This window comes from Thunnus thynnus, chromosome 17 (assembly GCF_963924715.1).
Source record: "Thunnus thynnus chromosome 17, fThuThy2.1, whole genome shotgun sequence".
NCBI classification, from domain to species: Eukaryota; Metazoa; Chordata; class Actinopteri; order Scombriformes; family Scombridae; genus Thunnus; species Thunnus thynnus.
This window is the reverse complement of record NC_089533.1, coordinates 5138629-5162212: the sequence shown is the minus strand read 5'-3', so window position 1 is coordinate 5162212 and position 23584 is coordinate 5138629. Positions and strand designations below refer to the sequence as shown.

General features: G+C 37.2%; 1 protein-coding gene across 2 annotated transcripts; it reads right to left on the bottom strand.

The window, feature by feature from the left end:
- Positions 1-243: 243 nt before the first annotated feature.
- Positions 244-22912, bottom strand: grap2a (GRB2 related adaptor protein 2a). 2 transcript variants are annotated; one of them, XM_067616487.1, is made up of 8 exons: positions 22610-22912; positions 11755-11915; positions 11568-11659; positions 9712-9831; positions 5934-6123; positions 3158-3250; positions 1451-1567; positions 244-1043 (listed from the first exon to the last, which is right to left on the bottom strand). In XM_067616487.1, the coding sequence occupies exons 2-8, from the start codon at positions 11830-11832 to the stop codon at positions 864-866; spliced, it is 870 nt and encodes a 289-aa protein (XP_067472588.1). In that variant the 5' UTR covers positions 11833-11915; positions 22610-22912; the 3' UTR covers positions 244-863. The 2 variants fall into 2 exon arrangements, with proteins under 2 accessions (XP_067472588.1, XP_067472587.1); XM_067616486.1 differs by having other exon boundaries at positions 22615-22912.
- Positions 22913-23584: the final 672 nt, after the last annotated feature.

Genomic DNA, 23584 nt, shown 5'->3' with positions numbered 1-23584 from the left:
CAGCTTTAATTTTCAAGGTCAACTCTTCTTACTTGTGGTTTTATTTTTGCTATTTTTTTGACTCTGGCTGACATCATGCAGCTGGACAAGATCCCTCAGGTGAGTAATTGTGCACACACTCACAAACTAACCAACATAAAGCCCTTCATCTACAACATCTACTGTAGCTTATAGGAAACAAAAAGGACATGAAGGAGGATAAAACTTCCTGTTGCTGAGTTAACATTAGATTTAAACATGAAATCGGTGATAAAAAATAATTTTATTTCCAAGTCAGTGGGCTGCGAGGAAGTTACACATCTATGTTAAGCATGCAGACTTGTTGAGAAATCCACTAATTTTCTTTATACAACACTTGTGGTATAAAATGAGACTACACTTACAACATGAGCAGAAACAGTCGGGTTACAGTCGATTCATCAGCAGACTGACCAACGAGCATTTATGCAGCAAATAAATACCTGCTGACAGATATGTGATAATAAAAAAAATATATAAAATACTCCTCAGCACCATCTGCAGCAGTTACACAGCTCCTGTGTGCCAGTTAAACATGTACCAACTTTTAGGAAGTTCTTGTGGGTGTGTCTCTGCTCCTTTGTAAATAATTGAGACAAAAACTGATCAATAAACCCCGAACAAGAAATGTGGCTGAACTGTATATGAGAGTATTATCCGACAATGCTAAGTGACTCATAGTCCTTTGGCGTCTTGATGAAGTTCCGATTTGTGGTTCAGAGATTTGATGTGTCACCGACTGCTCGGTGTTCATATTCGAAAACACATTTTCAGTGCCGTTGCACCTGCAGAGCAAGTCTGTGAATAAGTGTCGGCATAGTAAGTGCATCGCCTGGGGTGTTTTCTCACAGCTGTATTGTATAGTTGGCAGGAAACAACCCGCTTCTACCCCGCAGCCTTCCTTTCCACCACGACGGATCCGAGCGATCCAGCACTTCGATGATGTCACCGGCGGAGAAACCGAGTTCGTCGTCTTCCTCGGCTATGAAGTCGTACAACGCTTTCACCTGCATCGTGGATGCCCTCTGTGAGACGGCAGAGAGAGAAACCAAACACTGATGAGGAACTGACAGAGAGCTCAATAAACACAAAGATACATGCAGTGTTTTTTAAGTGTTTACCATAATTAAATACTGATAAAAACATCTTCGGTGAATAGAGATGTATGTCCTCAAATTACAAATAACTCGCAAATTACTAATCTGTGTAAATTTATTTAATTTGTTCCCTCTTGCACCCATAAAATACTACAACATGCTCTCAATTTACAGATACGGAGGGTAGCGACATGCTTTGTCAAGGGATGTCAAAGATAAAACAACAGTGCTAATGCTGGTGTGGCTGTGATGTGTCATTGAACACTGGTTAAGAGATTTGGGTTTGATGTAATTGAAAACCTTTGTATGTAGAAGAGAAAGGACAGCGAGCTGACCTGAGGCAGAGGCATGGTTTCAGATGTGCGACGGGGAGGATAAGCGGAGCTGATGGGGCTGTTTCTTCCTGTGTGACCGATGGTGTGAGCTCGCTCCTCCAGGCCAACTCTCTTAGCCTGGAAAAGAAGGAATAACACTCTACTTTACGTCTCTGCTTAAATCAAAACTGATCATATATTATATGAGTCATAAAGGTATAGAGCAGTGATTTCCAAGCAGCGGTACCTCTGGTATGTGGAAAGATTGTGCAGTAACTCAGCTAATTTGAAAACATTTGAATTCAATTTTTTGAAAATATAGCTACTGCATATCCATAATGAGTCAGCTGCAACACCTAAACATTAGAGTGTTGATTGACAGTACATGAAAAACTAGTTAGCAAGGGAACAGAGAACAGTTAGCAATGGTAGTAATGGATTAATGGTTTCAATAATTGGCTAAATATAATGGATAATTAGTTGTAACAGATAGCTAAAAGTAATGGACAAATGGTTAAAAGAGTTAGTTAACTTTATTGGATCAACAGTTGGAATAGCTAATAGTGAACAGGTTAAAAGTAAAGGTTAAATGGTCTAAATAGTTAGCTAAAAGTATCCCAGATGGCATACAGAAGTGGGCCACTTCAGGCAATAATGCGTTACTGCTGGCCTTCTTCTGGCCCGGACAAAATGGATGTGAGCCTGAAATGGCCCACATTTAAAATAGCAAATATGGCCCAAATATCCCAAATCAAATGTGGGCTTTTTTTGGTAAAGATGCGGTGCTCTCGGCTTGCTTGGGGCCCAGATCTGGGAAACAGGGAAGGACCGCCCAAGTGCCATCATTCCACACGGTATGTGGACCGGATGAAAGTGCCAAAAGTGTTCGGTATGAGCCAGATCTGGGCCAGAGCAATTTTGCTATCTGGGATCGTATTAGTGAGGCTGCAAGCAGAAGATATAGTTGAAATAGTTCTATGTTCTAAAGGTAAAAACAGTTAAAAGGCTAAAAGTAAAGGATAAATTGTTGAAATAGACAGTTAACAGTTCTGGATTAACAGTGAAAAGGCTAAAAGCAGAGGATACATGGTTAAATAGATAAAAATAATGAATCAACAGTATTGGTAACTGTGAACAAGCTAAAGGTACTGATTAGAATGGCTATGTAAAGGTAATGCAGTGAAAAGGCTAAAAGTAGTACATTGTTGACAGTTAGCTAAAAGTTATGGACAAACAGACAGTTATGGATTAATAGTAAAAAGGCTAATAGCAGAGGATAAATGGTTTAAATAGTTGGCTAAGATTAGCAGTTGAAATAGTTAACAGTTAAAATTAAAAAGACTAAAAACAGTAAGCTACATGGTTAAAAGTTAGCTAAAAGTGATTGATAAATAGATAGCTTTGTAGCTAAGATTAACAGTTGAAATAGTTAGCTAAATATATAAATAGTTTAAAAAGCTAAAAGTAAAGGATAAATTGTTGACATAGTTAGCTAAAAGTAATGAAAAAATCATGGTTGAACTTGGTAACTATGTAAAAGTGCTGAATAAATGGTTGAAACATTCATACTGTAATATCCACTTTTATAGAACTGATAGTGTTAAATTTCGTCCAGTTGAAAATGAATTCAACAGAACATTGTACATGACGGGGTGTTGATGAGGGGTTGATCTGACAGCGTTAAGTGAAGGGCGAGTGTTTTGAGAAGCACTGCTATAGAGTGTTTACCAGCTGGTTGTTAGGCTGATCTGAAGCTCTGCGTGGTGTCACGGCGATGGCTGCAGCTGCAGTACGCTGTTCAGGCAAACTTCCCCTCTTCACCTACGAGAAGGAAACATGCAGGAAGTAGATAACAGCACACTGTAAAACCAAGCTGATGCATCAGGAACTACAGCAGAGTAATAAACAAGACGTTGGGTGTTAATTTCTATTTATATGTTCGTAAATCAAACATTTAATCTCATTTGCACAAAAAAGGAGGGGTCCATGTGAACTCAACCAGGGCAGGTTTTTACAGTAAAATAAATACATCCAAAACTAAGCTAAAACAGTTTAACCTTCATGGAACACTGCAAACATTTTAAACATGTTTGTTCACTGTTTTACATGAGACGTAGGCCACAATATTTCTCTTAAATCTTAAAAACTGTTGAGCAGATTAGACAAGAATACAAATTCATTATGTTGCTATTCAAAAAAACAAACTTTAAACAGTAATTGATATAAAAATCTGTTTTTTATGTGAGAGGTAGAAATTATAAATGTGACAGCATGTTGAATATTTAGAGCTGAAGTGAGAAGTAATATTTTTATTTAATGTTTTATTTTTATAGGAACAATAGCATTATAACCCATATAGAGCTACTGCAAGCCTGCAAAATGAGGTTGAGCCTGTTTATCGAGTGACAACATTAAACATTTCCTGGTTGCAGCTTCTCAAATGCAACATTCGCTTGCTATTCTCTATTTTATATCGTTTTGAAATGTATAACTTTAGGTCTTTTTACAGTATTTCTAATATTTTAGAGAACAACTGATTAGTGAAACCAAGCCATAGTTGAATACTCACACAGTAAGATAGTGAGATCATAATAGCAACATTCAGATGCAGAATGATTTAAAGATAAGATGCGAATAAAATGTATTTTGATGACTATGGTCCTTTAAACTGCTCAGTTTCATCGACAGATCTCTGTTGCTCGTTTTCTCACAGAAACATATCTCTCCTCTTCCATATCTTCCTCCTCAGCTTGCCTTGATTCGTTCTCATTAAAACACGTCTTGTCTCGGTCTCCTTTTCTATCTTCTTTAGTTTTATTTCCTTCTCTAGCACGTCTCCTTTACAGTCATCGAGGGGACTGTTATCAGTCACTCTGCCTCTGTGATCTCTGCACTGTTGTCTCCTGTTGCTCTCTTTGCAGGGCCGTCTCGTTAAAACCTAAGGCTAAACATCCCCCCTCATGCAAAATATAATGATCTTCTCAGTTTTGACGGCGTGGCTTCAAATTGTTTCTGTATTTAACAAATCTGCATTCAGAGATAATGATGAAACTACACACGGAGAGAAATAACACATGAAAGATACTTCTAGGTCATGTTTTTTGGGGCCTTTACTATAAAATGAACACTTGAAATGTAATGGGTTTACCACTTTACCACAAACACATTTTGGCATATTCAAATTTTAAAAAGAAATTACAACCCAACTATCTGACTATCTTTGAGCTAGATTTGATTTGATTTGATTTTGTTCTGTCATAAAACAACAAACATAACATAACATGTTTAGCCTTTTACACAGAAAACCAGAAAAACTTTAGGACCAATATATATAAATAAAGCTAAAACAAACTGTAAATAGCATGAACTGTAGCATAAACAAGGTGTTTTGCGTAAAATGGAAGCATGAGAGAAAATTGTTTATTGTGGTTCTGGCCTGTTCAGAATCATGATAAAAATCAAGTTTGCTGCTCTTCTGTCATATTTTACAGACTCAACTGGGGGTTGTCACATGCACATTTGGTTATTATACTGTATAATACACACATTGTACATATTGTCTAATCTTTCCATTTTACATTATATTGATTAATCAATTAATCACTGTTATCTAAAAGGTTAGATAACAGTGAAAAAACTTGTTAAAGCCCACGGTGATGCCTTCAGATGTCTTATTTTGTCTGATCAACACTCCAAATCCAAAATATATTGAGTTTACTATCAAGTATGACACAGAGAAGCTTCAAACAGTAAATATTTGATATTTTAGCTTAAAAAATGACTAAAACAATTGTTTGATTATTGACTAATCATTGCAGCTCTATTTATACCCAAAAGAACCAAACTGTATTCATACATTTATACATTTCTACACATGCCCTGCTGCTATACTTTACCCCATTCACAATATTTAACAATTATAATTATTTAAATTGTTCTATACTTACAGTGAATTGTATACTATTTTGATCTATGCATCATCTTATATTATACAGTCTGTAAGCAGATTAGTTGATGCTCATAAAGACAAATCACATGCAGTCAGTCTGTCATAACATAAACATTTTCTTGCAACTAACAAACTATTTAAAAATCTTTAGACAAGCATTTGACTTCTGAGCCCTTTTTTAACCACAAAATAACCTAATCTATTTCCATTAACCTTAACAGACTGTACAGGTCAATTTGTGGTCTTTTGACCTATTTTTTTACATTTGAGAGCAGTAAAAACACTTTAAACATCTTTCATTAAGTGTCCCTGAATATACATAAATGGAGATATTTCAACTTTGTTTTTAATTTTGGTGCAGCTGTTTCATATTTTTGTATATATTGTAGAAGGTGTTCCGGGTTCAATTTGAACCCATATAAAAAAGATGCTTTCTTCACCTTCACTGTGGTTCACTGTGAGAAATCTAGTTTGAGCAAGTTTACTATTTGAGGCAAAAAAAACCTCAAATGAAGCTGAACGACTGTGGTGACAGAGAACAGAAAAGTGTCTTACCGACTGAGCCATGGAGGGGCTTTTATTGTCCAAGCTGCCATCGTTGAGGTAGATCTCCCTGGTCTTAGAGATGGAGGTGCTCTTGTAGAACTCTACCAGCTTGTTTAGAGAGGTGAACTTCTCAGACCACAGGAAGTACTGGCCTTTGTTGTCCCTCATCACTTTGAAGTGCTGAACGTCACTCTCATGTCTGAGGGAAGGTGAACAACTACATTAACACCTCATCACTCCCACAGTTTCCTTTATTCCAGATATTCAGCTGTTTGCTCAGCTGGATTGTCCTCTGCTGGTCAATGTGCAAAACTACAACATCAAACTTTATGAGAAACACTGGTGGTCAGAAATACTAAAATGATCCGGAAACACCGGAAGAAATAAGTACCATCACCTCAAAACTGCACTTAAATATAGTACTTGTATTCTTCCCTTGGTGGTTTGTTGCTTCTACAGACAGTCTTAATGCTTGACCCCTACAGTGAGGGGATCTGGTGGCTCTGTTATGCTTTGGGGGGCATTTTGCTGGTATGGTTTGGGTCCACTTGTCCCCTTAGAGGGAAGAGTCACTGCAAATCAATATAAAGTTGTCATCACCTTTATCCTATGATGGGAGTGGTCTCTTCCAAGATAACAATGCCCCAATTCACAGGGCAGGAGGGGTCACTGAATGGTTGTGAATCATATGCTATGACCTTCACAGTCACCAGATCTCAACCCAATTGAACACCTATGGGAGATCTAGGACTGATGTGTTAGACAGTGCTCTCCACCAATATCTTTTGGAAGAATGGTGTTCATCAACCTTTGCATTGATTCTACAAGTGTCTGGAACTCTTCTGGAGGGATGAACAGCCTGTTTTCATTAGCTTCGTCACCATCTTGACTGTACACACCTGGCAGAGATCCACATCTACTGAGTTTTAAATGTATGTCAAGCTGTGATGTCTGAGTTAAAAAAAAAAAAGAAGCAACAGCTACCTTCTGAACTTCCTACTGCAGATGGAACAGTACAACTTCACTAAATGTGACTTTCCAGGAAAATGGTGACAATAAAACACTCAGGAATCTCCATGCCCTTTGTCAAAGGCCTTAAAACTCATTAAATCTGCCCCTGATTGAGCAACAACAACTAAAAACAAAGAACAGAGTTAAATCGAGTAGGTGATTAATCCCTCAGCGCGGTGAGCAGTTTTCGCTGGTAGTCTGAATGACGGCAGCCGCACTGAGATTACTAAACCTCATGTTGGAAAGCTGCCGCAACCTCTAAAATACTAACTTGTTTATACCAGCACTTCTGCAGATGTCTCCTTCCAGTAAATATGTGAATTCTTGCAGGGTTTGCAGTGAATTAGGGAAGCTAAGAGGGCAAGATGAGTCAGCGTTTACTTGTTTTTATTTAAGATGAAACGTTGGTTTACTGTCACTGTTATGAGTGAGTGTAAATGATTTCAGCAAGATTGTTACTAAATTAAATCATATTTCAACCACATTTTTATGTTTTAAAAATAACCAAATCAAGAATTACCGGTAGAACGGTAATAAAACTCTAAATTAGATATAAAATTTGAGTATGAGAGTATGTTGTTTAAACTGTAATCAATGCAAATTTCCCTGAAATATCCTCAAATCTCTGTTCAGTTTGAGAGGTTTGATCATCTCATCACTAATAAAGCTTTTTATATAAACTCACAGTATCTGGTGAGGCACGTTACACTCTTGCTGTGAACACATTTGCACAAAACCGTCTAACATGACTAACATTCATGGCATTCTGGGTAGTTACACATTAACATTGACTAATTCATCCTTCTGGCTGATGAGTTAGTGAAAGACGAGGAAGTTTGTTCTGTCACAGAAACCTACATTTTGACACGAAGCTTACACACCTGGTACTGAACCGATCACCTTTACAGCCTTTGACAGATACTGTGAAGGCTCACCTGCATGTTGGTGACAAAACTGCAAGGCCTTAAATATTCAACATAGACGCTCATTTGAACAACAATTTATAAATGTTTTTTTCTTTTAAGATGATGTGAATTTTAAGGACTGTTTTAGAGTTTGCTAAAGCTGGAGTTGTGCTTCTGCAGACATACACGTCTTCATGAACAGATAAGAGTGTTATGGTTAACTGTACATCACAGGGGAGCTGAAACACACGTCTCTCAAATCTCAACAACTCCTAGTGCCGTTCTGCACGGCAAGCAAACATATTGGTTGATCTAACATCCTGTTGAGAAGTTTTATCTATTTTTACATACATTTCAACATAGAACTGCCTCAAGTGATCTTCAAGCAGTGAATAGGAAACCAACATCTGTTTGTTTACACTGTCACCGGGGCGAAATTGATCTCTGTTTCCTGATTTCTTCTTTCATTTCTCTTATGCTTTGCTAAATATGGTTATGCGCATGATTCCCCCAGAGAATAAAAGAACCAAACAGTGAAGAAAGAAGTATTCAGATCTTTTACTGAGAAAAAGTACCAGTACAGCAATGTAAAAATACTCCATTACAAGTAAAAGTCCTGCATGAAAAATCCTACTTAAGTGAAAAGTATTATGAGCCTGATGTAGTTAAAGTATTGCAGTAAAAGTACATAAGTATTATGAGCTTGATCTAGTTAAAGTATTGCAGTAAAAGTACATAAGTATTATGAGCTTGATCTAGTTAAAGTATTGCAGTAAAAGTACATAAGTATTATGAGCTTGATGTAGTTAAAGTATTGCAGTAAAAGTAGTGGTTTGGTCCCTCTGACTGATATATTATTATATATGACATCATTAGATTATTAATAGTGAAGCATCAGTGTTAGAGCAGCATGTTACTGTTGTAGCTGCTGGAGGTGGAGCTAGTTTCAACTACTTTATATACAGTTAGCTAGTTTAGTCCAGTGGTTCCCAACCTAGGGGTCGAGGCCCCTCCAAAGGGTCAGCAGATAAATCTGAGGGGTCGTGAGATGATTAATGGGAGAGGAAAGAAGAAAAAACAAAGTTCAGATACACAAATCTGTTTTCAGTTTTTGGACTTTTTCTCTAATCTTTGATTTCTGGTGAAATATTGGATCATTTGAACATTTACTGAAATGAAAGCATGTGAGAAGTTTAGAGGGAAAAACCACTATTTGGTGGAGCTGTTAACAACTCATAGACATGTGAAATGTGACCCCGACTACACACTGCTTTTTGTAAGACGTCAAAAGACAAAAAGGTTGGAAACCACTGGTTTCATCTTTAACAATGTGTTGTATTTTAAAAGCTCGTTATATTATCCATTGTGTCAAATCTTCATCTGAAAGGTAACTAAAGCTGTCAAATAAATGTAGTGGAGTAGAAAGTAGAATACTTCCTTCTGAAATGTAGTGGAGTGGAAGTATAAAGTAGCATCAAATATAAATACTCAAGTAAAGTACAAGTACCTTAAAACTGTGCGTAAGTACAGTACTTGAGTAAATACTTAGTTACTTTCCACCACTGAAAACACACACGTGAACGTCTCCAAACATCACCAGTAAATGTTCTCTTATGTGCAGCCAAGAGAAGCATAATTCCAGTTTAAACCCTGTTAGTTTCTGTTACTGACAACATCTGTCAAGCTCTCTGTAGACGCAGGGATTACGTGAACGTAAGATAAACATAATTTACAGTACAAACAAATACTTCCAAGTTGTTTTGTTCATGTTTATGAAATTGAACAGAACAGATACAACCCTGAAAGTTTTTTTTTTTTTTAATTTATTTTTGCTTCAAACAGAAACTTAAAAGGATGTTTTTGTCACTCACTTGACAGAGATGGAGAAGTCTCCGGGGGAGCTCTGGGAGCCTCTGATAACAAAGTCTCCCACGTTTTTGTACCTCAAGAGCTCCTCTGCAGCGTTGCGACTGGCATTCTCCTGGAACCATCTGGACACAGAGAGCAAAATGTTCCTGATTAACCGATGTAAACCACACACACCTACAGCCTGGGTCACAAACTTGTTGTAATTTCTCTCCTAGCAGAGAATTTTGATACACAAGCCTAAAAATGACAAACGTAGAATTAAATCTTTCCGTTTTTTGAGAGCTCCTAATTTAGCCTCAAAATTTCTAGCGAGGAGTCGTAGCTTAGGAGTGATTTAGGAAAATTCACAGAGCAACTCAGAAACTTTAACCTTAGTGAGGAGGTGTAGTTGACCTTGTTGCTCAGTAGTGACACATTTTTTTTTAAAATATGTGATTGGTTGATCAAAACAAAACAAAACAAAAAAATTATTAAGTAAAAATCCATTTTTAGTGATAATGAGCACAGAATGGGCAGTGAAATTGATAAGCTTAATCATAGAATTTAGTCTCTATTAAGACACGGTGTAATTATAAATACTATTTTATGTAATGAACATCTCTGTTGAATAAATTCTGAGCCATACTCTAAAAGTAGCCTGTTCACATGCTGATAGTTGTATTTATTTGCTTACATTTATTTACCATGCTGGTAACTTTAGTACTTAATCTATTTCATCAGTTTCTATGATTGCTGATCAGTCTATAGAAGTAGCAGCATTGGTTGGAGTGTAAAGCTTTTTCCAGCTGTCAGCAAATTGCAAATTTTTCACAGTTTCCAAATATCTCAGCGTTGTGATCACTTTCCTTTATATCATTATAGTTTTATTGCGTTGGGTGGGAGATGTGAGCGCATCTCCAAAGAGATCAACCACAAACTTTCTAATCTGTAGCGTTTCATTAACTGACTGTAATTCAGCGTTTAGAGAATATTTCTCCTTCGTCTTTCTGCAATTTTCTCCTCTGCGTAAGAAACTCTTAAACCTCTTAAAAGTCCTCCTCCCTTCTCTTAACGGTTTTTCATCTTACGAGCTCTCTTACGGGCTGAGATGCTTTGTGATTAGCTCTTATCTTTACCAGGATCTAGTCTTCGCTGTGAGGGGAAATTCTTAGAAAATGTCATAATTCTAATAATTTTCTTATCCTGGTTGCTTATGAAAGGGAGTTTAGCATCAAAAAGTCTGCATTAGTCTAAGTGATACTGAACCAAATTTACAGAGACACAAACATAAAAATTATGTTTTTTCCTGCCTATTTTTTTCACAGTAGTTTTATTGTTGTGTTTGCACCCTTGTTGTAAAATTAGCAGCTGTTGTCGGTGTGATTTTGGGATCTTTGCAAGTAGAATCATGAGGATTTGTGCTTCCAGTGATGTATATTTTGATGTATACAAGGTTTGGTTAAGATTCAACTGGAGTCCATCCCAAATTAGATGCCATGTAGCAGATTTCATCGACTGTAGCATGCTAATTAAGCTAACGTTATCTCCATGAGTTGGTTAAAAACACTGTCTCTCTAGTTGTGAACGCGGCATTTTAAAGTTTGGTTACTACTGTAGACAGTAAATTAGTTAAAGCAGGTAAACACACTTATCCACACTTTTGCTGAATGAAATTTCATTGCAACATTAGAAACTGTTGTCACTGTAATATTTGGATTTTAATGGTTTGCACAGGTAAAATCATGAGGATTTGTGCTTCCAGCTGTGTATGTTTTGTCAAGATTTGGTGATAAATTCAACTGGAGGTCGTCCCAAATTAGCTGTCATAACCCCTTCCAGGTCCACTGCTTGTTAAGAGGTTAGTACACCTGTCCCTCACCTCGGCGTCTGCATGTCAATGTAGTTTTGTGGTACGAATCCTTCCAGTCCGTTCATCTCTGCCTTGTACCACTCATCCTGTGGGCTTAAAATCTGAACAAAACAGAAAAAGAAAGAGAAGACATGTCACACTAATGTAATAAAACACTTTGTTAGAAAGATTCATCATCCACTTGACACACACTGACCTTCAGTATATCGCCTTTTCTGAAGCTGAGCTCGTCGTCTGCTGTTGCAGAAAAATCATACTTTCCTCTGGCTTCCATGACGACAGGCTGAAGTGTCAGAAAGGTTTAGCAAACACAGGAAAGCAGCAGAGGAATGATCTGAAGGTCCTCACCGAGAGTTTCTACGCAGGGAGGAAGATGAACGTAGGACATTTTAAATATTCATTCTAAACTCTTCAGCAAAGAGTCAAAATCTGTAGAGTTTGTAAAGGCAGCAAGTTATTATTTCTGTTCTGAACAGCACAAGAAGCGAGTGTTGCAAAATGCACATCAGAAATAAATCTGATCTATGAGATCAGAGACACTTCTCTCTTTGAGGTCTGAACATGCTGATGAGATAGTACCGTTTTTACAGTGAAGATAGAAGAACGTTAGGAAGTCACAAGATGGTTTCAACACTGCTCCAAATATACTCTTAAAGGACCAGTGTGTAAGATTTAGTTGCATCTAGCAGTGAGGTTGCAGACAGCAATCAACTGAATACCCCTCCCTTCCCCTTACAAGCGTGTAGGAGAATCTACGCTGGTTGCAAAACTTGCAAAAAACGCGAAAGGCCCTCTCTAGAGCCAGTGGTTAGTTGTGGGTTACCGTAGAAACACTACAAGGGCTCCTTCTTATGCAACGAAAACACAATGATTCTGATTACAACATATTTATGACTATCATATTCCATTTCTGCTGCAAGTCTGTTCTGTAAGATGCCACTAAATTCTACACACTGCACCTTTAAGACCGAAATGACTATACTTCTAACTATTTGCTTTTTTTTGCAGCTTGTAGTCTCTCAGAATAATAATTCCTAATAATAATAATAATAATAATAATAATGATAATAATAATAATAATAAATAGCCAGTCTAAACATTAAAAGAATAATTATTCTTTCAAAGTGACATCTTTCATACAAAGTTAATGCAATTCAAAGTGTTTACCATGCGATCGTTAAACTATTAGAGGAATAGTTTGACATTTTAAGAATCAGGCTTTTTCTCTTTCTTGCCAAAAGTTAAATGAAAAGATTAATCTCGTTTGTTAAATCTGCACAAAAGCCGAAGTGTAGAACGGACATGTTGTGGTTTTACAGCCGGTTACAGTATTAGTCTGACTGTGTCTTGGCTTCTTGTCTTAAATGGGATTTTTAACGTCAGTGTTTGTTTCCAGGTGTTGGGGAGTCCTACTGAATATGTGAAATACGTTGTATCAAGTCTTCTATGTGTCTCCAGAGGGGAGCTGTGTGAAATCTGATGCGTCATGTGATGTCACTTGAGTCAGCGTCGGTTGGGACGATAAGTTTGTAATAAGTAAAAGAAAATCTGTTGCATGGTGTTAGAAAGAAGTCAGGTTACCAGACACAGATGGCGGATCTGCTTATTATAATCGACTTTGGGCTTGTTTTTCTGTAAAGTTGCTTACAAATATCGGCAGTCGTGGGTTGTGGTTTTTTGGGCTTTTTTCTGAAGTGTAGTCGCTTATTTGGACTTTCTCTCTGTTTGTCTAACGTTAAATAAAGTTTAACTGAGCTCCATCTAAGTTGTCAGATATCGCTGCCTGCTGTCTGAACCATGCAGGTACCAGCCGACATCCAGAGCTGCAACCCGGTGGTTCACCGGTTAGTGCTCGTGCCACGTTAGTCTGAGTCCTTGCTACAGCGACATGGGTTCGATTCAGACCCAGACCTTTTCCTGCATGTCACCCTCTCTCTATATCCCATCCCTCCTGTCTAATAAAGTGAAAATGGCTTAAAAATAATCTTTAATCCTTAGCAGATGTTTTCGATATATTATTTAAACACCTGTTTTTTTCTTAACTTTTATTTCATTTATTCATTCCTCACTGTTTGTTGGTCAGTTGGTTTTGTTCATCTTCTTACAGTACAGTTTATTTTATAGTATATTTTTGAAATGGTTGCTTATAAAGTGCAAAATAAATTCATACATTGTCTATATATATATAAACTGATCAAGGAGCCTCTTTCTCTCACATTTGCTTTTTTGTTGTTGTTTATTTGTGTTTTTTGTTTGTTTTTTGAGAGCCAAGTCGCTTCTTTGGGCTTGTTTCCATAGACCTTGGGCCAGGTGCATAAAAGATGCACAAATATCACACATACACCGTTTCATTTATTAACACTTAATCTGTGCACCTCACACATTCTTCATACAAGGCGTCGACATTTTTCTAAAGTGATGTGAGGGTGATGTGATGAGGAGGAGATGAAACATGAGGTGAGAAACGGAATTTTTTTAGTAAAACATTGTGTCTTAGGGGTTGATAACAAGCTGCACTGATTGTGCACATTTACATTTACATTTACAAAGCGATTAAACAGCCTTTTACAAACATAAATGTGTGTGTTTCATTCTTCAATATACTTGGGAGTCAAAATTTTATTTTTCTGTTAATTTTCTTTCTATTTTATCCGTAGTTGTGACACTAACATTGTGAAGTCAGTTTAGATATGAGAGCTACAAACGAATCATTGCATTTCTGAGATGGTTTCAAAGTCCATGTAATGAAATAATGATATGGACGCTATAAAGAGTCGCAGAGCAACGTGTAATAACAGCTGTTCTGGCTGTTGGAGAACCTCGTCCGTGCAACACAATCTGTGAAACTGCACTTCTTCTTTCCCATTTGGTGGAGCAGGCAGCAAGTTGAAAACAGCTGGGTGTGTCTTTGTCCATTTATGACTAATTTTGGGAATGGAAAATGCACACAGTTCCTCAGTGACTGAGATTTATAAAACACGTACACACGGCTTTATAGATCTGACAAAAACAATGAGTATGCATATTTCTGGCTTTGTGCATACACACAGTTTTAGTCATGAATCTACAGAGTTTTGTTTTTGGTTGCTTGTTTCTCTCATGACATCTGGAAACACAGTCACTAGACGTCTGTAGCTCGCTCCTCGTCTCTGCTGGAGGCTAGCAGACAAAAAAGAAGAATGCGTGGAATAAAAAAGATGATACCTCTGGTTCTTTCTGTCCGTCATGAGTCTGACAATGTTATTAGACTGCAATGCTAAATCAGCTTTCCCCCCCCTGTTTCAAGTTGTTATGCTAAGCTACGCTAACCAGCTTCATCTTTACCACACATCTACCAATTTCTCTGAACAAGCATATTTCCCAAACTGTTGAGTCTCCTTCAGGACGATAAGAGCAATAAACAGTGAAGCAGTACCACACCAAAGACAAAACTACTGAGATATGAGATTAAAAAATGAATAAAAATGATGAAAGTTATATTGAATACATTAAAACAATAAAACAGATACCAAGGAGCTCATTGACAAACTTAAATCAGAACATAAATTAACAAAGTACATCTAAACATGATGGGAAAGGTACTTCTTTTTTTCTTTTTTTTACACAATAGTCTTTTTAGTTTGAGTTTTAGGCGACACAATAGAGAGGAACAAGATGTTAATGGCACAATTTATAACCAACTAAATTACACACACACACACACACACACACACACATAGATACCGGCAGTGGCTGTTATTTAAAACAACCAATTATGATTTAAGTTCCTAGTTATCGGGTTACAAGCCTCGACATATATGAGGGACATGGAAATGATAAGTGGAGAGTAAAGGAAGTGGAAAAATTCATTTGTAATTTGTATTTATAAATTAGGAAGAGATAAAAAAGCCACTTCTCCATTTGCTACCTACAGATACACAAACAGGACGGGAATGTGGAGGTCAGCGCACCATTAAGGAAAATTTAATTCTCCAATTAAAAGTTTAACTGTATTTAAATCCCATGACAGCAGTTACTGTATCTTGGGTGTGACATTTGGTTATTTTCCCACAGACATGAATAAAACATTCATTCTGTTTGTGGTTACGGAGGATGTGGTGAGATATGAAAATTAAAAAAAAACTGACTACCTTAACTTCACTCATGCAGCTGCAAGTTTACAACCATCCTCTTGAACCTAAATGTCTACACACACATAGGCAGGAGCAGACAGTGCAGAAAAGAGCCCAATATATCCTAGAGCTGCCATGATCAGTCAAATAATAGAGTTGTTGATCGACTGAAAATGAATCTGCAACAAGTTTAGTTGTTGATTCATCATTTTTCAAGCAAATATACCAAAAAATGTACGATTTCAGCTTCTCAAATGTGAGAATGTGCTGCTTTTTTACATCTTACATTGTAGTAAATTGATTCTCTTTGGATTTTAGACTGTTGGTCAGACAAAAACAAGACATATCTTAACTTAACCTTAGGCTCCTGGAAATTGTGACAGACATTTCTTACCAATCATGATGTTTTTAGACCAAACAGTTATTCACAAAAATTGCTAATGCACAAGGTGCGAACTACGCCATGGCTTTCAGGGAAACTCACTTTTTTTTGTCTGGTGGGAAATTTTGGGTAAATTTGCGAGTGAACTTCCCTGTTTTCTTTTTGATATGTCTGTATGCTGACTACAAAACAGAGAAATGAGTAATAGTGAGACGCGGTGTAATGTGCAGACTGAGGGGCACGAAGAAAGTTTGTTGTTTTTTTTCTCGTCTTTGAGTTAAAGTGAGTTAAGTTTATGATGTTGTGCCGCCACACTTCAATGCATGCCAGTATCTCTGTTAAAGTGAATTAGTGGTGAATCAGCCTCATGCATGAATCATACATCAAAAATAGCCTAATTTTACACATGATCCATGGTGACGAAGATACAGAAAAACAGAAACGCATTGCAAAAATAGCATATTGTCAGTATCTTAGAGATCCCCCGAAATCTCATAAATCATGTGTTCAGGGGAGGTCATGTGTTATTACGAGAAGCAAAGCTCCTCCTGGCTCCCTTAAAAAAAACTTTTATCATCAGTTAATCAACACACAATAGGTCTACAACTAATGATCATTGATTCATCTGTCAATTATTTTCTCGACTCATCAATTAATCATTTAGCCTATGAAATGTCAGTTGTAGTAGGAAGTAGGAAGTAGGAAAAAAACATTCTACAGTCTAAAACCCAAAGGTATTCAATGTACAGTGATATAAAACAGAGAAAAGCAGCATTTTTGGCATTTTTGCTTGAAAAATGAGTGAAATCAGTTATCGAAATAGTTGCTGAGTAATTTTCTTCTGATCAACTACTTGTTTAATCGATTAATTGTTGCAGCTATAATGGACAAACCTGTTAAAGATAAACCTAATTTCCTGAATTTCCTGGATTGAAGACAGAGAACTTAAACATAGCAAAAATTCACTGAGTGGTTTAAACCTTTAATCTTTGTCAATTCAACCATTTAACCACGTAAGAGCAGACCTGATGAAGCTCTGACGACCAAAATGCTGTAAATAAAGTGAGTACGAGTGATTTCTTTGGTTCTTCTAAGCATCAAATTCATGTGTTCATTCACTTATTTTACACGCATTTCAGCTTAATCTAAATACAAAAAGTTTAAAAAGGATTTATGGTTTTACAATGAAGGGACTCTCCTGAACCAGCCTCAGTGTCATTCCCGTCACCACTGATGACTATGTGTTTGAATGCAGAAATAAATAAAGAGGAAATTAGGTACAATTTTAGTGCACCAGGCTACTCATGAGTGACTTTAGGGTTTTTTAAGCACCTTATCTTATCTTTAATATCTAACTCAGTAGCAACATGTTCGACTCTCCTGCTTAAGTCAACATTTAATGCTAGAAGGTCTCAGATCAGCTTCCACATGATGACATCAACCAGAGGACTGTTCAATCATGAGTCCGCCACATGAATGCTTTTTCTCAAGTCTGAATTTACCTGTGTACATTTGGCATAACCACAAAAGAAGAGCGCTGACGGTGAGCTGGTCAACATGACTTAAATAAAGTGGTTTTCCTGAGCAGCCAGATGTGTTTCTTTACTGTGCAGACAAACAGGCCATGATACGTACTGTCAAAATACTTCAGAGTAGAGCAGCAAATAACAATTATTTTCATTATCAATTAATCTGTAGATTATTTTCTCTATTAATGTTCATCTTTTGATCTATAAAATGTCTATAAATAGTCTTCAAACCACTTTTACAATTACCTGTCATGCAAGAAAAAGAAAAGCAACAAATATTCACATTTGATGATTTAAGCAAACAATTGACTACAAAAAAATTGTTGCAGATTATTTTCATTATTTACAATTAATCTGCCAATTACTTTCTCAATTAAAATCTGTTCAATTTTGTCTATAAAATGTCTAAAAATAGTGAAACATGCCCATCACAATTTCCCACAGCCCACAGTGACATATTAAAATTGCTTCTTTTGTGCAATCAACTCTCCAAAATCCAAATAAAATGATTAAACAATTATCAAAATCATTGCCAATTCATTTTTTGTTGCTAGTATGCAGCATTTTTTAAATGATGATGACAACCAACTGCAATTAATAGTTTCAGTTGTAAGATGTGTTGCTTGCACTGTTGCATTAAGTTTCAGTGTCAAGACGGTTTTCTTGTTCTCATTCTGCACCTGCATAATAATCTACAAGGTCTGTGTGCAGATTCCCATGAAGAGAAGAGAATTGTTTGAATCCTTTTTTCTGCAACAGTCAGACTATTTCCTTTAACCTGTGGCTGGCCTGAAACCTACAATGCATCAGCGGCTTACCACCCCATTGAAACGTCCTGTTGTTAGAAATAATAAGACGACCAGTGAAGGAAGAAGTACTCCAATCTTTTAATTAAAGGGGACATATTATGCTTTTTGTGATTTCCTGTTACTTTTATACTGTTATAATGTCGGATGTCTACATTAAACATGGTCAAAGGTCCAAAACTTGAGGTGAACGTATGTAAAAATGCTCCCTGCAAGTCAAAAACCAGGGCTTCAGCCTGCTCTGAAAACCCCCTTTGCAAAGTTATGTCTACTTCCCCATCAAACTGACGTCAGATTGTTCGCACATGCCAACAAACATCTGTCGTTGCTAGAGTTGTTCCATGGTAAATGGCTGCACTCATATAGTGCTTTTACCCAAAGTGATTTATAATGTTATGCCATTCACTGACACATTCACTCACACATTCACACACTGATGGCGGCACGCTACCATGCAGAGCGTTGGCACAACTATTGGAAGCAATTAGAGGTTCAGTGTCTTGCCCAAGGCCACTTCAACAGGCGGACAGGAGGAGTCAGGGATCCAACCCTAACCTACACCCTACACCGACCTTCTGATTAGTGGACAACAGGTTTGTTCGCAAGTTGTTCAGGATCTGATTTTGGATTGAACATGTAAGAATGTGATTAAGAAGTTGTTAAATGGAATAAAGAACAAGAAAAAGAAGTGAAATCCGACTACTGTTGTTTGTTTACGTAGCCTCTTCAGCCCGTGGAAGTTTCCAAAAGCTGACCAATCAGAACAGAGTGGGCTTATCGGGAGGGGGGCCTTAAAGAGACAAGAGCTAAAAAAGCCTGTTTCAGACAGAGGCTGAACTGAGGGGCTGTATAAAGGGCCAGTATAAGATAAATAAGTTTTTTGAACTGTAAATAATATTTCAGTAGAGCCTCAGAATATAAATATACATCTGGAAATGTGCACGATACATCCAGCAATATCACAGTGAATTAATACTCTGTTACAAAAGTTGGATTGTCATCACTGACATCTCAATTAATTCATTAGTTGATCGACAGAAATGCCAAACATTTAATAATTCCACCTTCTTGAATATGTGAATTTACTGCTTTTACTTGTCTTGCATTGTAGTAAAATGAGCAATTTTGGATTTTGGACAGACAAAACATTGATGATATTACTCTGGGCTCTGGTCAAAGCAGTGATGGTAGAAATACTCAGATCTTTTACTTAAAGTCCAACTGAAATCATCATTTAATCATCCCTCTTTGCAGTCAAAAATAATGTCAACATGTTTGTAAATGCATTGTTAATAGTCTTGTATTATTAGAAGAAAGAAAAGGTGTCTGGGGGGAAATATCAGCCCACTTCATGTCACAGCCAGCTGGCAGGCTACCGGTGTTACACCGTACAAGTCACAGTCAACATACTGCTGTAGCTACAATTCATGGACAGACAGCATTTCACTAACAGGTAGGGCTGGGCGATACGGACAAAATCAAATATCACTATATTTTTTACCAAATACCTTGATATCAATATTGCAACATTAATGTAGGGATGACTATTGGTGCTTTCACAAAATATTTATACAATGAGATTTTTGAATTATCATCAGTAATGTGGATATAATGACTGAATGAGTAAAGGCAAAGAATAGAACAGCTAGAACATTCTGAAAATTACATAATTTTACTGTAACGCAGCCTTTAAAACCAGCAAAAACAACACTTATGCTATATCATGATATTACGATATCCAAACTCTAAGATGATATCTAGTCTCATATCACAATATTGATATAATATCGATATGTTGCCCAGCCCTACTAACAGGGATTTTGAAGAGCAACAACCAAACCAGCATCTAATGGTCCGAAGTGACATTTTCAGGTATGTTTACATGCTGTTTAATGCGCTGCAGCTGAGCAGCTAGCTAACTGATGTTATCGGTGCACTTTTACACAGTGAATGTTTGTCTGATGGTCAAGACGTGTTCATGTTTGTAAGTTAGATAAGGAGACTTTAACAGGAAAGCTAATGTGGGTTGTTGTTCAGAGTCTGTGGCTCTTGTGTTGTGTAACAGGATGCTATCAGGCTCAGTGTGACCGTCTGCTCCGCCCATAGCCCCTTTTACACAGCCTGTTCAAGGCGGGAATGTTGTGTCGTTATTTCGCCTCGCTGTTCTGTATAAAAGGTACAAATACGTAATGGGGGGCGTTGTTGTTCCGCCATTAAGCCGGCAGTGGAGGTAGTCACATAGCTGGATTAACATACAACATACACTAGACGCCAGATTCCTGAACGCTGGTGTGCTATCTAAAATCACACAAGGGGGCGACATTATGCCAGCTTTGTTTGGTTCAGTGTAAAAAAGCAAAGCCGGCATAATGACGGGTCTTCTTTACTGCAATATTGCGGGATCTCTGTATAAAATGGGCTCACGATAGAACAACGTTATCGCTTTATTCAAAGATTTGAATTGCTGCATGGAGATAAGGACTCCAGGTACATAACTGGATGAAGGAACTGGGGATGTTCAGAGCGCCCAGTACTTGTATTTGTATCTGTATTTGTTGAGGCAGCAAAAATATTTGTATTTGAATAAAAGAAAAAAAAAGTTTTTGTTTTTATTACACTTCTGATTTTAGGATATTTAAGTGTTAAAGTAAATGTTCATTCTGCAGAAAAAAATGTACTGCTCTACTTTAGTCCAGTGGTTCCCAACATGGGGGTCGGGCCCATCTAAAGGGTCATGATGGTCATAATCTGAGAGGTTGTGAGATGATTAATGGGAGGGGGAGTTCTGCTTCACAAATGTGTATTCATTTTTTTTTCTCTAATCTTTGCTTTTTTGTGAAATATTAGATAATTTTATCTTTTTGAACCTCAAACAGTTTTTTAAATGAAACCATTTGAGGAGTTTAGAGAGGAAATGTCTCTTCTGAAATGTTGCAAAGGGCCTCAGCGACACTGATTTTTGTGAGAGGTTGTGAGCGAAAAGGATTTAATCTTTGACAATTCATTTTATTTTTATAAGCTATCATATGTTTTTTTTGTCAACAATAAGTCGATCTACTGTTTTGTTAATTGACCCTTTTAAGTAATTTTTCAAGCAAAAATGCCAAACATTTGATGGTTACAGGTTCTCAAATGTAAGAATTTACTGCTTTTCTCAGTCTAAATTGAATATTTTGGGGATTTGGACTGTTGGTCAGACAAAATGAAACATTTGGAGATGTTAAACTAGGCTTCAGGAATTTGTGATAGGCATTTTTTTTTACAGCTTCTTGATGTTTTATAGACCAAATGATGAATTGATTAATTAATCAAGAAAATAATTGATTTTCAAATGTAAAATCTTAATCTAAAAAGTAACTATAGCTGACAGGTAAATGTAATGGAGTAAAAAAGTACAATATTTCCCCCGCAAATGTAAAAAGTAGCACAAAAAAAGCCTCAAAATTGTACTGAAGGACTGTACTCGAGGTAAAGTATTGGGTCACTTTGCACCACAAGGTCAGAGTCAGTCTACTTGTGGCCGACGCCGATCAGCTCATCCCTCAGACATGTTATATTCCATCACAGGGCGTGTAACATGTTTTTGAGGAGGAAGTCTTGAGTAATTCAAGCAAAATGCAACAGATTTTTCTGAACTAATGACATTGTGAATTCTTTCTATTAGTAATGCCCCATATTAACCCCCCCCCCCCTCGCCCACACACCAACAATAGCCTGTAAAACCACTTCCCCTAAGTAAAGAGAGTAAAAACATGCTGGTGAGGAACAGAGGAGCCAAATCAAACAGCAGGATCCAGTAAACCAACACATGCATAGCAAAGGAATGAGACCAGAAATTAAGATTTGACTTGTGCTTATTCATGATACAAGTGGCCAGATCTGAGTGCAGCTTTTGTGGGTGACCACATAACCAGTTATTATCAATTTAAATAATCTATTCAATCAATTTAAAATCCAATTTGTTATGTTTGATGAATTAGCTGTTATAGAAGCAGCAGAGATCTCCATAAGGGCTTGATTCAGTTTTTTTTTAAAAGCATGTATTGTAAGAAATTACAGTAATTTGTTTAAGGTGGAGATAAACGAAAGAGAAGTGAGAAAGAGGGAGAAAGAGAAAGAGGAAGAGACGGAGCTGTTTCTAGAATCTACCATATTTACAAGAAATTGTGGTGTTGGGTTTTTATAGAGTTTTCTGGCATTTGATCAGCATTCTTCAGCATACCTTACCTCCTCTGCGGAGCTGAGTTAAACTTGTGTGAAGTTTATTCTAAGGCTGGCGTCTTCTCCCTCCGAAGTGTGAACACGGCAGCATATTTGTGAGCCACAACACAAAACGCATGAACAAATTAAAAAAAAAAATTTAAAAAAAAACAGTCCTGGTTTTTGGTTGAAGGATGTTTTCCTGGTCGGTAAACTGGATGAAGTGGACCAAAAACGGCGTTCGAGCTCCGTGTGTGTCTCGGCTCTCCGCGGTCGTCGCGCCTCTGATCTGATGCTGGTCCTGTGCGTCTCCCAGAATCAGCGGTTCAATGTCACTTCCGTCATCACGTTCAAAATACAACCCCCACGTGTTGCAGCGCCTTATGCGAGTCTCCAAGTCAGAGTGTTTAACGTCCCCCTTGGACCCAGATATGTGTTTTACTTCTTGTTCCGTCAGTTGGATATTTGAGCTTCACACTTGAAAGTTTCACACCTTAAAGGGCAGATTCACAGTTTTTCAAGTGTTTCTTAACACAAGTCAGGAGCCTAAATGAACACTGACGTATGTTTTTTCTTGCTGTAATCATTCCTCCTGTTCATACTGACCATTAGAGGATCCCTTCATAATGCACATACTACTCTTATGTGAAGCTAATATGCTACAACGTCCAAATGAGTCAAATCAAGTAGATATCTTTCAACGTTACAGTCTTTTTAGTGCCAAAGTCCCTCTTTTTATTACTTTACTTCCACCGCAGCTCAACAGGGAAACACTGTCCGAGGAAACACAAAGAGGGAATTTGATGCTAAAAAGACTGTAAATGTGTCAGATATCCACTTGATATGACTAACTCAGACTGCTGAAGCCTCATATAAGCTTCACAGAGACTTTTAAATGCATTTTTGCACCAAATGTCCACAGTGTGTACATACTTACATTGAAAGCTCATTTGAAGGGGATCTTCTAATGGTCAGTATGAACAGGAGGAATGATTAC

Excerpts from the sequence above, each read along its gene's own strand:
- grap2a (XM_067616487.1), bottom strand. The coding sequence starts at position 11,832 with ATGGAAGCCAGAGGAAAGTATGATTTTTCTGCAACAGCAGACGACGAG. Across the intron at positions 1,568-3,157 it reads ATCAGCCTAACAACCAGCTG|GCTAAGAGAGTTGGCCTGGA; the intron begins GTAAACACTCTA and ends CTTCTTTTCCAG. Across the intron at positions 1,044-1,450 it reads AAACCATGCCTCTGCCTCAG|AGGGCATCCACGATGCAGGT; the intron begins GTCAGCTCGCTG and ends GCCGTCTCACAG.